Source organism: Leucoraja erinacea, chromosome 5 (assembly GCF_028641065.1).
Source record: "Leucoraja erinacea ecotype New England chromosome 5, Leri_hhj_1, whole genome shotgun sequence".
In the NCBI taxonomy this organism is placed as follows: domain Eukaryota; kingdom Metazoa; phylum Chordata; class Chondrichthyes; order Rajiformes; family Rajidae; genus Leucoraja; species Leucoraja erinaceus.
Window position 1 is genome coordinate 35,919,855 of NC_073381.1, and position 15,841 is coordinate 35,935,695.

At 44.3% G+C, this 15,841-nt stretch overlaps 1 protein-coding gene across 4 annotated transcripts in view; it reads left to right on the plus strand.

Annotated features, from left to right (window-relative positions):
• Positions 1-15,841, plus strand: part of atad2b (ATPase family AAA domain containing 2B) — a 143,725-nt gene that overhangs the window by 55,029 nt on the left and 72,855 nt on the right. For 3 of the 4 annotated variants that reach the window (XM_055635372.1, XM_055635373.1, XM_055635369.1), the window contains exons 5-9: positions 2,152-2,260; positions 6,542-6,683; positions 11,683-11,796; positions 12,090-12,165; positions 12,364-12,465. In XM_055635372.1, the coding sequence (XP_055491347.1) occupies positions 2,152-2,260; positions 6,542-6,683; positions 11,683-11,796; positions 12,090-12,165; positions 12,364-12,465 (543 nt within the window). The remainder of the gene's footprint in view (positions 1-2,151; positions 2,261-6,541; positions 6,684-11,682; positions 11,797-12,089; positions 12,166-12,363; positions 12,466-15,841) is intronic. The other variant, XM_055635370.1, reaches the window with a different exon arrangement.

Below are 15,841 nucleotides of genomic sequence, written 5' to 3' on the forward strand. Positions count from 1 at the left end.
CTCCAACTCCAGAGGAACCCGGGTTGCGGATGAGGGGGCGCAGCTAGGGCTGTGGGCGAACTGCCACGTCGCCGTAGCGGCCCATCGGGGAGTGGGTTCCTCTGGAGTTGGAGGGACAGGGAGACACAGCGGCTTTTGAGAATGGTGGGCAATCACTTCCAAAGTTCTGCCCACACAGTCAGTACACCTCTCCTACACTTGTCTCCCGCACTAAGATCATCTCGCAGAGAATGATCCCAGCCTAACCCTCCCTATTCTCTCCTATTCTGCAAGAAAAAACTACATTGAAGACTCAAACTCGCGATTGAGTAACTGCCGGGATCGAGGCGCAAACTCGCAACCTTGCGGATATGAGCCGAGCACTCTACCACTACGCTAAAAATCTTCCATTCCGAAAGCCGAAAAATTCTGAATTACGAAAAGTGTCTGGTCACAAGGCTTTCGGATAAAAGGTTGTGCACCTGTAGTAGCTTATTTGCTACCCTAAAGTGCATTCCTAAAGTAGTTTCCATGGTAATGATGCCAGTTGAGACGTTGTTGAATTATCTTCCACAAATTACCCTGGTTCAATTAACTTGCTGACATTTGAGTAAAAAACCTGAATGCTTCCAGGAATGAAATTCAGTGATTACTTCTACAGGCGCACAACCTTTTGTCCGAAAGCCTTGGGACCAGACACTTTTTAGTAATTCAGAATTTGTCGGTCTTCGGAATGGCAAGACTCACGATACACTGTGTATCGTGCCTACCGTGGGAACTTTTTAACTCAGCGGGCAGGTAGCAGCATATTGTCAATTATTATCCCGCGCAATATACCCTCACCTTCTCTTTTATGAATGGGGATTTAGTTCCCCTTTCTTCGAGGACCGACCGGAGGTTCCGCTGTCACCTCTGCGGGCCGCCCTCGGTGAACGTCCTGTCTCCCTGTCCCTGGGATAGCAGGGGGTGATCAAACAGCACAATACCCCCCTCCCCCTCCAACTCCAGAGGAATCCGCTCCCCGATGGGCCGCTACGGCGACGTGGCAGTTCGCCCACAGCCCGAGCTGCGCGACCCCAAGAACAAGATGTCCCTTGCACACCATCAGCTTCTGCCCCTACACTGCGTGTTCCTCTGGAGTTGGAACGGGGCTGGGCTGGAGTTGCTGATCTGGGATCTCCGTGCTTGCAGTGGGCCTGGGGGGTCGGTGTCCCGATGAGGGGGCGCAGCTCGGGGAACGGCTTCTGGTGGTCCTGACCTCTCCGGCCAGTTTGCAGTTTTCCTCTGGAGTTGGAACGGGGATGGGCTGCTGCTGGCTGTGGGTCTCTGGGATCTCCGTGCTTGCAGTGGGCCTGGGGGTCGGTGTCCCGTTGGTCCCGACGTCTCCGGTGACTGCACTGTGCTGCTAGTATCGCCGACGTGAAGACAGTGCAAAGCCCCCGCGCCGGTGCAATGAACGGGGAGCTGGAGAGGGGAGGGAAGGGGTCACACACATGGCTGGGAAGCAGAGGGGTGTAGGTGGGGTGAAACTGAAGGGAGCGACAATCTGCTGCTGCCTGCACGCTGAGTTAAAAAGTTCCCATGCAAGACTCACGATACACTGTGTATCGTGAGTCTACCATGGGAACTTTTTAACTCAGTGGGCAGGTAACAGCATATTGTCAATTATTAACCCTCCCGCGCAATATACCCTCAACGTCTCTTTTATGAATGGGGATTTAGTTCCCCTTTCCTCGAGGACCGACCGGAGGTTCCGCTGTCACCTCTGCGGGCCGCCCTCGGTGAACGTTTTCAAGGACCTTTCTTCAAGGACCGAAAAAATGGCCGCTATTCGGAGGTTTTCGTTATTTGGATCTTCGGATAAAAGGTTGTGCACCTGTATTAATTTAGTAACATGTTTACAGCTGTTTGGGTTCATGCTGTCTTGCCTGACCCTCTTAGTTTTTGATTTTGTAAATGATACAATGTCAACATTGAAGCATGTTAACTGCAGGATCCAAAATCTGAACTTGTATCTAACTTTGCCTAAGAAGTTTTGGTACTCGAGACTTATTTGCTGTATGGTGTGGCTGAATCCCAGGCTATTATGATAATTTTATTGTGTGCATAATAAAAATAATCACTTTTCAAAAATCATTAATTATTATTTAATTTTGTATTTCATTGATCTAGTACTGCAGAAGCTGTTTTGCAAGAAATGGACAACATCACAAGTAACATTAGGCAAAACAGAAGACCTGGGGAAGTTGAGCGTCTCAGAATGTGGACGGATACAGAGTTTGTGAGTGTTATTGTTGTTCATGAATTGGGAAACTGATTAGTCTGAAGACATGGCTCTCTATTAAAATCCACAAGCATCATTTAAAATGTTGACTAGTTTAATGTCTTTGAATATCTAAAACAGATGAGAGCAGAATGGAGATTGCTTTCTATCTATAAATACAGATCTCTATGAATGCATATATTGCTTTAAACTGATTTATTGTTCCTTTTAGGTTACTAGACCTTTTAGGTTAATTTTCAAGCTAATTTTGTTTGAATAAATGTGCAAGATTTTGTGTTATTTGAACTCCGAAAACAATGACACAAAATAATTAAAAAATTGCAGCAGTCTATGAACTGAAGAAAATCAAACTCAAATTTAAATGCCTCTTCAGCAAATTGGAAGGGTCATCTATCTACCATTGTCTTAACAATACAGAAAATTTGTAATAGGAGAATTTTCCCGAACAGAGACAAGAGACAAGACAAGAGACATTTATTTGTCACGTACCAATTGGTACAGTAAAATGTGTGGTCACCATACAGCCATACAAATACAAAAGAACACAGAACACGATAGGCTTTAACATAGACATCCCCACACAGCGGAATCAAAGTTATCCACTGTGAAGAAAGGCATCAAAGTGCAGTCAACCTCCGCTGTTGTCTGCTGTTGTTCACCCATGGTCGGGGGGGCTCCCGATCCCCTCGTTGTCGCCGTTACGGGCGGCCCGATGTTCAGGCATGCTCGCCGGATGATGGAACTCCGACGTCGGAACGGGAGAACATTCTCAGCGGCTTGGACTTCCGAATCGGCCACTTCCTACCGGAGACCGCGGGTCCCGAAGTCCACAGGCCGAGCTGGGCAGAGATTCACGCTGGCAAAGGAATCCCAGGACACCGCGATGTTGAAGTCAGCGCCGCCCACGCTGGAAGCTCAGCAAACCACAGCTCCACGATGTTGAAGCAGCAGGCCCAACACTCCGGAGCTTCAAACGGCGATCCAGGTAAGGCATCGCCCGCTCCGCGGTGAATCCAGTGCTGCACCGCTGCTGAAGCTTTGGTCTGGTCTCCGGCAGGAAAGGCCGCGCCAATCCAGTTGGTAGGCCGCGAGGAGGGGGGGTACAGTCTGTGACCCATAGCGCTATGTTTAAAGCCCATTGGGCTGCAGCGGGTAGCGCTATATTTAGAACCCATTGCGCTGCAGCCGACATCTCTGTTTAAATTCCCACGCTTAAGCCAACTGCACTCTGTTTAAACCTTTGCACACCAAACCGGCAGCTTTGTGTGTATTACCTTTATGCGCCAAGTCCGTAGCGCAGTGTGGATTGATTTGCACGCCAAGTCTGTAGCGCTGTGTATTGCAGACTGTATCAGTCTGCGGCTGATAGTGCTTTGGTCCCGGGGTGGGGGGGGGCCTAGCTGGGATGCAGTCCCCTGCTATTTGTTATAGTTTGAATTTGGGAGCAGCGCTATTGGCCAGGACTAACCGGCGGCTATTTCAACACCTGATTTCTTAACTGTATAAATGCAGGCGCTGGTGAGCCGGAAGTTAGTTCAAGTTCATGTTCGAGAGACGTTCACCGACGGGCTGAGTCACTGCAGATGAAGGCAGAAGGCAGAAAGAGAGAGAGAGAGAGAGAGACGTGTGCTGCTGTAATATGTACCCCGCGCATACCAAGACGTATTATTTTTGTTCTCTCTCTTGCCAATAAATGTGATGTGTTCATGTCCGAGAGGAGTTCACCGACGGGCTGAGTCACGATCAGCGCCGCGGACGAAGACAGAGAGAGGTGTGTGCTGCTGTATAACTGGACCCCGCGCTGACCGAGACAAATATTGTTTTTGTCCTCTTGCCAATAAAACTGATTTGCAAATAAACAGATGAGTGAGCCTTTTTCTGTTCTACTAGTCAGATCCTTGAACCTGTTCCCTTGTAATAATTGGCATAGTCGGCAGGATCTTATGAATAGAATAGAAAATGTTGGGTAAAAAGAAATAGCAAATGAGATGTGTGATGTAGAACAAGCTGCAGCCGCTTGTCGCCTTGGCATCAATAGACAACATTTTAAAGGTCACACATCCTTTGTGAATTAAGGTTATCCAGCCCGACGGGGACCACAGTTGGTCTGTACAGGAAGCAACGACAAAACAGTGAAGCCATGTGTCATTCGGAAGAAGGCTGCAATCCATATGTTTCAAAACACGGACCAAGTACTGACAGCAATGTTTAATGACACATGATCAGATTATCTCTGGTAGTATTGATGATGGCATTATGGTTTAGGATCTCCAACAAAACAAGTTAATTTCTAGCATGTGTGGTCATACAGACTCGGTGACTGGTTTGACCCTGAGTGGGGTAAAAGAGAACATCACCAACTTCGCTGACCATTGGGACAATCTTGTTGTCATTAATATTACAATGTTGTATGTGCGGATTGGCATCACGACCGCGTGGACTTTACTACAGCCTGTGGGCGGGATGTAACGAGGTCAACGCCTGCGGGCTGGATGTGACAGTAACCAGACTGTTCCAGGAGTGGAATGTTACACGAGAATTTTCCCGAACAGCCTGTGACCCATAGCGCTATGTTTAAAACCCTTAGCGCCATGGCTGGTAGTGCTATATTTAAACCCCACAGCGTTGCAGCCGTTCGTGCCATATTTAGAACCCATCGCGCTGCAGTAGACTGCCCTTTGTTTAAATTCCCATGTGTTAAGCTGACAGTACTCAGTTTAAACCTTTGCGCGCCAAACCGGCAGCGCTGTCTGAGAGAGACGTGTGCTGCTGTAAAATGGACCCTGCGCATACCAAGAAAAGTATTATTTTTGTTCTCTTGCCAATAAATCTGATGTGTTCATGTATGAGAGGGGTCACCGACAGGCTGAGTCGCGATCAGCACTGCGGACGGTGGCAGAGAGAGAGAGAAAGAGAGAGGTGTGCTGCTGTAAAACTAGACCCCGCGCAGACCGAGACGAGTATTGTTTTTGTCCTCTCTTGCCAATAAAACTGATTTGCAACTAAACAGACGAGTGACCCTTTTTCTGTTCTGCTAGTCAGTTCCTTGAACCTGTTCCCTTGTAACAGGATTTAACCAAACTTTTCTGTTGTGTTTGGAATTTCTGCTTTACACGTTCATTTTGTAATTGTATACTAACCATGTGAAGATATCACATTGAATGTTATATGGCAAGTTGCAATATTTTCAACAAATAGTTAAAATTAATTTTACATTGTTCTAATGATGCTTTAATATTAAATACACAATCTGATGTGTTAAACCGTATGAGGTTTGATTCTAGTTTGCTGAGTTAGTTCATTCAGCAGGGGATGTAGAAGGGATTGCAGTTGACTTTGTGTTGTTGGTCTCAAAGAAGAGAAAAATAATATTTACAATGAATAGAAAGATTCTCTCCTAAAAGTACACGTTGGTGAATTGCAAAACTGCATTCAGCTCTGTGGATCAATAGTTTGCTGATACTGAGCACGGAGCAGGGCCAAACCGAGAACAGATCATTTTACATGACTGTGCATGACTGTCTTTGTCTCAGAATTAATGTTTCTTCTTTATTTATACCATTGCATAGATACATGCTGGTTTGTAATTGTAATTGAACCGATTGATCAAAATGCTGCCTCGATATACTTGATGTATTGTTACCTTCATAATGAATAAAAATGTATTTAACTAATTAAAACATTTCACCAAGAGCATATCAGAAATAGGTAGTTGGAAATGCAATATCTGTGTCGAAAAAAATTATATTGGTGTGTTCAATGTTTTAAAGCTTTCTAGATAACTAGTCTAACTTGTCAACATTTTAATTGTAATAGTAATGAATGACACATTTTGTAGAGTTTTTGTTTATTAGAGCAAGTGGGACCCGTTGGGTCCCGTTCCCTCAACGAGCGTCGTGGGGGGGGGGGGGGGGGGACACACACATACACACACACACACACACACACACACACACACACACACACACACACACACACACACACACACACACACACACACACACACACACACACACACACACACACACACACACACACACACACACACACACACACACACACACACACACACACACACACACACACACACACACACACACACACACACACACACAGTTTTATAGTTATAAGGATAATAGATGTGTGCTTATTCCAGCAGTCATTAATTTCTACTTGGCTATTGGGAGCTTGAAGTATTTTCTCATTGGGCTATGTTGACATCTGAACTGTAATGAACTTCAATGTTTAATTTTGGATACATTTGTTCTTTAATCATAGGAAAACATGGATATGTACTCTCGTGTGAAGAGGAAAAGAAAACCTTTAAGAAGAAATATGTATGGGATGCCTATTCATGCAGAGGAAACAAGTGAGGGAGATGAAGAGGAGGAGGAGGAAGAGGAAGAAGAAGGAAGTGAAGGTATACTTTACCTGTTTTCATTATGCTAATTTGATAGATTCCATTCTTTAAATCAAAATGATGTGAAAATCTCATTCTTTTCACTCATTGAATCACTATTCTCACTCGCATCCCAATTTAAAAAAATACCGCTCTGGTTGACACTCTTAAGTGTCTTGGAATGCTAGAAAGGGTAAATAACCTTTGCTCAATCTTCTCCCAATGGCTCTCTTAAACGGATTTTAATCCTGAAATGTGCAGGTCTCTTTTGTGATTTCCCAAGAGATTAAGTATTTTCATAACACTAAATTTAATTGCAGCCCCATGGTTGCAAATGACATGTGTACATTTGGATATATCAATGAGTCAGGAGCAATGGGCTTTTTGACCCATCAAGACAGCTCTACCATTGAATAAAATCATGGCTAATCTGATTGTAACCTCGTCTCTTCATTCTTGTTTAACGGTGATAATCTTTCGCCCTTTGCAATCAATCAATCAATCAATCAACCTTTATTGTCATCTTGCAAAGCAACAGTTGTACAGTGCAAAATGAGAAGACGTTTCCCAGGGAATACCAGAGCATCGCACATAAAACTGAAAACATTTCACACATAATAACAGTAAAAACAATCCAGTCCCTGATGAAACAGTATAAATAGTTAAAAGCAGGTAACACAGCAACATTAAAATACAGTAAAAACAATCATTAAAATGTCCAGGGCAACTGATTTGAGTGGCCAGTGCCAGAGTTATTAAAATGTCAGTGCAAAGCCGCAGAATCAGGTGACTGCGAGTACAGAGTGACTGTTTAGCAGCCTCACAGCCTGTGGCAGGAAGCTGTTTAGCAGTCAGGTAGTCCGAGCTTTGATGCAGGTGAGACTGTCTGTGATTTGCACTCCGAGGAACTTTATGCTCTCCATTCTCTCCACTGTGGTGCCACTGATGTTGAGGGGTGTGTGTTTTGGCTGCACCCTCTTGAAGTCGACAATCATCTCCTTTGTTTTGTCGACATTTAATGCTAAATTGTTGTTGCCGCACCAGTCCACTAGTTGTTTTACTTCCTCCCTGTACATTGATTCGTCATCTCCGCTGATGAGTCCCACCACTGTCATCCGCGAATGATCTTATTGTCCCTGAATCTGGCAGCACAGTCATGTGTGAGCAGTGTGAACAACAGCGGGCTGAGCACACAGCCTTGAGGGGAGCTGGTGCTCAGCATGATCGAGCCTGAAGTGTTCTTGCCAACATGGACTGACTGCGGTCTCTCTGTCAGAAAGTCCAAGATCCAGTGACACAGGGTGGTGTTGAGGCCCAGCAGGGTTAGTTTCTCCACAAGTCTCTGTGGGATGATGGTATTAAAAGCTGAGCTGAAGTCAGTGTACAGGATTCTGGCGTAGGTGTTTCTGTTTTCCAGAAGAGTGAGTACTGTGTGCAGCGTGGTAGAGATGGCATCTTCTGTAGAACAGTTGGGGCGATAGGCGAACTGGAGTGGGTCTAACGATGAGGGGAGGCTGGCAGTAATGTGGGGTTTCACCAGGCGTTCAAAGCACTTCATTATTATTGGGGTCAGGGCGACAGTCATTTAGGCAGGCAACAACTGGTTTCTTTGCTATTGGGATTATTGTGGAGGTTTTGAGGCATGTGGGGACAATGGCTTGACTAAGGGAGATGTTGAAGATGTCTGTTAGCACATCTGTTAACTCCTCAGCACATTCCTTGAGCACACGTCCTGGGATGTTGTCGGGTCCGACTGCTTTCCACGGGTTGACCTTAGACAGGATTCTCCGTGTGTCCATTGAGTCTATGGTCAGGACTGGCTGGTCGGTTTGTAAGCAGGGGCTGGCTCTCCCCTTGGGTGTGGTTTTGCTGCATCAAAACATGCAAAGAACTTGTTCAGTTTATCTGGAAGAGAAGTGTCAGTGTCAGTTACCTGCTGCCTTGCCTTGTACCCCGTCAGTGTTTGGATTCCCTTCCACATCCTCCTGGTGTCTCCTGTGTCACAGAGGTGTCCCTGGATTTTCCCTGCATAGGCACGTTTCGCTGCCCTGATTCCTTTTCCAGTGCAGTCCTGGTAGATCGAAGAGTGACTGTGTTACCGGCTCTGTAGGCTGCATCACGGGCCCTCAGCAGCGAGCGCACCTCTGCTGTCATCCATGGCTTTTCATTTCCACGTGCAGCGAAGGTTTTAATGACAGTGACATCCTCGGTGCACTTAGCAATGTAGCTTGTTAGTCTCTGCGTACTCCTTGATGTTGATGAGGTTATCATAGGATGCTGCTGTCCTGAACACATCCCAGTCAGTGTGCAGGAAGCAATCCTGCAGTGCTGAGGCTGCTCCGTGTGGCCAGACCCTGGTGTTAAAAACACTGTAGGCTGGTGTTAAAAACACTGAATTGTTGTCAGAGTGGCCCAGGTGAGGGTGTGGGGCTGCCTTATAGGCCTCTGGGGTGTTGGTGTAAACCAAGTCCAAGATGTTCTCTCCCCTTGTCTCAAAATCCACATATTCGCTTGGATTTTGGGAGCACAGTCTTAAGGCTGGTGTGATTAAAATCCCCGGCCACCACAATAAAGCTGTCAGGATATTTGGTCTGGAACTCACTGACGGCGTCATGCAGAACTCCCGGTGCTTCGTTGGCCTTAGAATTTGCATTAGCACTTGGAGCAACATATACAGCCACAACAAAAACAACGGAGAATTCCCTCGGCAGATAGTAAGGCCGACATTTCACGATGAGGAATTCTATCAGCGGAGAGCAATGTTTACCGGCTATCGTAGCGTTCACATACCAGTTCTTGTTTATGTACAAGCACAGGCCTCCACCTCGGCTCTTACCAGAGCTAGCTGCCTCTCTGTCCGCACAGAACGATGTCATTCCCTCCAGCTGTATCGCCGAGTCCGGGATATTGCCGTGGAGCCATGATTCCGTGAAAACAAACACACAGCAGTCTCTTATATCCCTGTATGTTGTTTTGAGAAGACGCAGCTCGTCATGTTTGTTGTCCAGGGAGCGGACATTAGAGAGGAGAAGCGAGGGCACTGCCGGTCGGGTGGGGTTAGCTGTTAGCCTAGCGTGAATGCCTGCTCTTTTCCCCCGTCTCCGCCTCGTGTAAGAGCCTGCTCTTTTACCCCGTCTCTGCCTCCTCTCACACCGCTTGCGTCTCCACCTCCTTCTCTCTCTCCTCTCGCCTCCTCTCTCCGGTTGTATTCGGCTCTGTGGCCGATATGTTTGGCTTTGCAGCCGGTAGTAGTAGTAGTAGTCCATAGCGGCGCATTTGCTCTATATCGCACCAAAACGCGCCCGTACTACCAACGTGGTTTGCCCTGATGTTTAGGAGCATGTTCCTGCAGTACATATATCTTGGACAGACTAGATCAAACACACAACACTCACTTTTTAATACTCCGACTATCTCCCGAAGGGCCGCTGCGACTGCGCGCCGCCATCTTGGATTTTTTTTTTAATCACATATCAACTTTTGCCTTTAACAATTTCAAGGATTTTGCCTCCTTTGACCTTTAAGAAAGAACATTTCTAATACTCGTAACCATCTGAGAGAAAAAAATGCCTTATCTTCATCTTAAATTGGTAATGCGTTTCATTTGAACACTGTCCCTAGCTATTCCCGCGGAAGGAAATATTTTCTCCCCATCCATCCTCTCACGATCCTCTCTCGGGGTCTTGTCTGTTTCGGTGACTCACTCTTCTAAACTCCATTTATCTGGCCTGTCCTACTTTCATCCTAAGTCATGTATCCGTACACTGTAAATGGCTCGATTGTAATCATGTATCGTCTTTCTGCTGACTGGATAGCATGCAACAAAAGCTTTTCACTGTACCTCGGTGCACGTGACAATAATAATAATAATACATTTTATTTATTGGGCGCCTTTCAGACATCTCAAGGACACCTTACATAGGTTAACAGGAAATATAAACATATAAACAGAATAAAATAAATAATAAAGATATTACAGAAACACAAATTAAAAACAGAATTCAGTCCAAAAACAAAAATCAAAAACACAATGTGAAGAGAGAGCAGCGGCAGCTAAAGCGCGCCAGCGTCCACTCTCCCTTCACTGCAGCCATCTTGGACAAAGACTAACAGGATTACCTTACAGACAGACAATGGACACCACTGTGGGGGAAGGCACAATGTCCAGTCCCTATCCCAAGTTCACCCCATAGTCAGGCCTATTGAGGCCACCGCAATTGCCTCTACGGAGGCCCGATGTTCATGGCCGTTCTCACCGGGTGGTCTTGCCCCGGCGTCGGGAGAGTCCTCTCAGCAGCTGGTCCACCTGGAACGGCCGCTATCTAGCTGGAGACCGCGACTTCCGAAGCCGACAAGGCCGCGCCGGTTTGGAGCTCCCAGGCTCCCGATGTTGAAAACGGCGCCGCCCGCTCCGCAGACCCGCAGCCCGGAGGTGTTGAACAATAAGCCAAACTAAACTGAAACCGTCCACTTGTTCCATGTATTAGTCCAGTAAATCTACCTAATATAATTTTTTTAAATTCTTATTTCTGTGTTTACTTTGCCTTGCAATAAACTTTGTTTGGCTTCCTCATTACTTGCTATACCAGTATGCAAACCTTCTGTGAATTATTTGCTGGGCCACCCAGATCCCGCTGCATTTCAAGCTCTCTATTTTATCACCCTTAAGGTAATATGTTTTTATAATTGTCCTTGTCAAAGTGGACAATTTCACACTTTCCTACTTTCTATTCCCTCTTTCAGATTTTTGCAAACCATATTCCTTTGTAGAACCATTGTGTCTGTTTCATGAATCCTGATTACAGTTTATTTTTAATGATATCCATGATTAAACATGCGAATTAGAATTTAAAGTAGGAATTTATTGTGGTTAACCATATGCTCTTTCCTATTCTGTAGATTGAAATAAATAACATGATTAACATGCAAATAAATTACATTCAGTGATACCAATGGATGATTACATTTTCAATGTAATTGTTGTGACAACACCATGCACCTTCATCTTCTTTTTCAATAGAATCTCAGGAGGAGGAGGAAGATGGAGATGAAGTAGAAGAGGCCGAAGAAATTGACAGACCGTATAACCTGAGACAGCGGAAAGCTGTACAAAGATACCAAGCCCCTCCAATAGGTAAAAGTGTGAAGTACCATTAATGGTCTATGATGAGGTGTTTATTTGAGGCATTTTTCATTTTCATTTTGGAACCTAGTTGATGTTAACGAAGACAGAGCTAATCAAAATTAATTAGAAATATCTAAAAGTTTCTTGAAAGGGCATGTTTATTTATAGAAGAATTATCCAGTAAATTCTGGAATTTTGCGTAAGCTTGCACCATGAACTGCTTCAAACACTTGTTTTAGTCTATATAGGCAAGTTTGCACCGGAGCTAATATTTGTTTAAATGTGGGAATTGATTTGTTCAGAGCCTGTTCATCGAAGACAAAGACAAAGCACACTATTTGATACTCTCAGATCTCCTGCAAGAAGAAGCCATATCAGGTAAAAATTATACAAAATGTATTGAATCTTTAAACAATTGAATGTTATCTTTTAAAGTTTTTGTAAGGAAAACAGGAAAGCTGACGAATTTTTCAATTTTGTATTTAATAACGTAGATGGAGTATTTTCTGGGAATGTGTGAAAATGCAGTCAGATGAAACTAAATACATTAATTTGTACTTTTATTTGTTTCAAAAGAAGAAAAAAACATGCAATCCATAGTAGTGACACCACCTCATCATCTGATGAAGAACGTTTTGAAAGAAGAAAGTCCAAAAGCATGGCTAGGGCTAGAAACAGGTAAAATAAAGTAATGAAGATCTGTATTTTTTTTTTAAAAACATAGGTATTTTTGTGTAAATTAAGTGATATAAAATGACAACTCGGTTAAATTGAAGTTGCATTGGATTATAACTCATCGGGTTTTATGCACACTGATTCCCCCACTGTGTTTTAAGTTTTTTTAAACACAATTATTAATGGACAAGTTGTAATCCAAATCAGTTGTGCATTTTTTTCTAATAATGTAAAAGCTTGGTCAGTGAATATAAGTTTTCAGAAATGTTAGGTGATGTGGCATGTGAAATTACCAGAATTGAAACATTTGAATTGCTACTTTAGTTGCTTTAGTTTGTGTGGCCGAACAATTATTTGCTCACTGACCAGCTATAATTTTAATTGTAGTCAGGGGTGATGTAGTGGGCACTAGTATTGCTATTTTGTAGCTCCAGGGACCCAGATTCAATTCTGACTTGAGATACTACCAGTACACAGTTTGCACCTGCCTTTCATGGCTGTGTGGCTTTCCTTTGAGTGCTCCAGTTTCTTGACATACCTCAAAAACATTTTGGCAGAATTAGGGGTAATTATAGTGGCCAATTAGTGTGGATAGAGTAATGGCAAAAATAATTGAAGGGAGGTTGATGGGAATATGGGAGTGCGAATAAGTTGCAGGAGTACAGGTAAATATGGATGGGTTTGATGTCAAATGGGATTATTCCCTTGAAAACCGGAAAGGATCCTAAAGGCCAAGATACCATCTTCTTGAAGTAGTCCCAATCTGAAATATCACCTATCCATGTCTTCCAGGGATGCTGCCTGACCTACTAAGTTACTCCAACACTTTGTGTTTCTTTTTGTAAATCAGCATCTGCAGTTTCTTGCATCTTCTGATCTCCTCCTGTGGAGTTGTTGATAAAATAAAGTGACACAGCAGAGTGGCTGCAGGGCTCTCACTTAACTTTTTTTCCCCTGTTGCCAGCCGCGCAACCTTGGCAGCTTTTTAGGTTGCCAAATGACAGTTTAGGTGGTCATTTAAGACGGTTTGCATAACAAGTGCGATAGTGTGCTTGGACGAAGTGCGTAGTTCCCAGTCGGAATTATGCTCAATGAAGCATTCACATATTATTTCTGCTTCAAATAAAGTCACAAACTAAACATATTCACCAATCAAGACATGATATATCCCACAATGACATGCAGCAAAATTATAAGACAGTATCTCAACTCTTTTTACACATTGCAATTAATGCAATTTCAATCAGTTCTTTCCACTTCCAAACTAAAATGTGGTTGGATTATTCAGCGTATGATCAACCTGTGTCAATAAATCCTGGACCATGGTAACATATATGCTTAACCTTGCACACTACAGATTGATGCAAGCATGTTTTATGTGAAGGACCGAAAATTACCATGACATTGCCATAGCATGGGTCGTTATTGCTATTGGTACAGAAACACTCTCACTTCCCACATAATTTATCCACAACAAAATATACAGGTTGCAAGGAAATTTCTATAGGCATTTTATGATAATAGCTGTTAAAACCGACTATACCCATCTGACAGGTTAAACTTTACACTAACTGACAAGAGATGGCCAAAGGACATAACTGCAGCAAATGTTCTTTTGGTAATATGTTTAAAGGTGTCAAAACGCCACATTACCGGATTATATGTGAGTGTTGTGAACAGCAATGAAGATACCCAGTTTGTACACACCATATTTAAAAAAAATTATTGATAAATGCTGTTTCCATCATTCCCACTTCAGAATTAACGTTAAAATTTCAACTGAAATATCTCCTGACCAAATTTGTGATGTATATGATCGCCTGTAGAAGTAAAACCCGGATAATTCCAACGTGAATGTTGCTCATTAAATAACTACAGCACTGAAACTCCACATTAAGAGAATTGTTTTGCCGTTAAAATGAATTCTGTAATAACGTGTCAACTGTTGATTTGAGAATTAAGGGACAAAAGTTTGGGGGGCAACATGAGTGGGAACTTCTTTACTCGTAGAGTGGTAGCTGTGTGGAATGAGCTTCCAGTGGAAGTGGTGAAGGCAGGTTCATTTTGTATCATTTAAAAATAAATTGGATAGGTATATGGACGGGAAAGGAATGGAGGGTTATGGTCTGAATGCAAGTAGATGGGACTAGGTGAGAGTAAGTGTTCGGCATGGACTAGATGGGCCGAGATGCCCTGTTTCCGTGCTGTGATTGTTATATGGTTATATGTAGCAGTGACAATCGAACACTGCGGTTTTAATGTTTCACGTGTTCACAATTTAATTAATCCATCTTTATGGACTAAAACAAATAATAACATTGGGAATTAAAACACATTTGATTGCATTCCGTTATCAAACATAGTCAATGTTCGCTCTGAAGACATTTCCAGCACAATAGGGAGGGGGGTGTGTGAATCAGTGCGGGGTGGATAGATAGCGGGGGATGGAGTTTAGAAGGCAGTCTGTGCTGAATGGATGGATTGAGGCAGGTGAATTAGTACGTGTTGGTTGGAGTAGGTAAAATTGTGAGGGGAGAGCACGCGGGATTTCAGTGGTGTTGAGACGGGGGGGGGGGTGGTTCAGTACGCTAGTGATGGGGGTAGCCAAAAGTGCTGGAGAAACTCAGCGGGTGAGGCAGCATCTATGGAGTGAAGGAAATAGGCAACGTTTCAGGTCGAGACCCTTCTTCAGACTGTTCCCCCCATTCTTCTTGACGGGGAGGAACAGTACAGGATGGATGAGGGGTGGGGGAGATCAGCGTTGGATGAATGGGGGGGTGGGTCAGTACAGTGTGGATCGGAGAGTCTGTGCAGGATGAATGGGAGATCACTACAGGATGAATGAGGAGAAGGTCCAGGATAAATGGAGGGTGGATCAGTATGGGATGAATGCGTAAATTAGTACAGGATGGATGGGGGATCTGTAAAGGATGGATGGAGGAGAAGTGCAGGATGGATGGGAAGGGCGGTAAGTACAGGATGAATTGGGGGACCAGTGTAGGATGGATGGGGGGGTGGCAGGAGAATCAATGCGAGGTGGATAGGGTGATCAGCGCAGGATGAATAGATGGGGGAGGGTAGATGGGGAGGGGAGCACAGGGGATGTCAGTGAGGACTGAATAGAGGCGGGAATGGGGATCATAGAAACATAGAAATTAGGTGCAGGAGTAGGCCATTCGGCCCTTCGAGCCTGCACCGCCATTTAATATGATCATGGCTGATCATCCAACTCAGTATCCCGTACCTGCCTTTTCTCCATACCCTCTGATCCCCTTGGCCACAAGGGCCACATCTAACTCCCTCTTAAATATAGCCAATGAACTGGCCTCAACTACCCTCTGTGGCAGAGAGTTCCAGAGATTCACCACTCTCTGTGTGA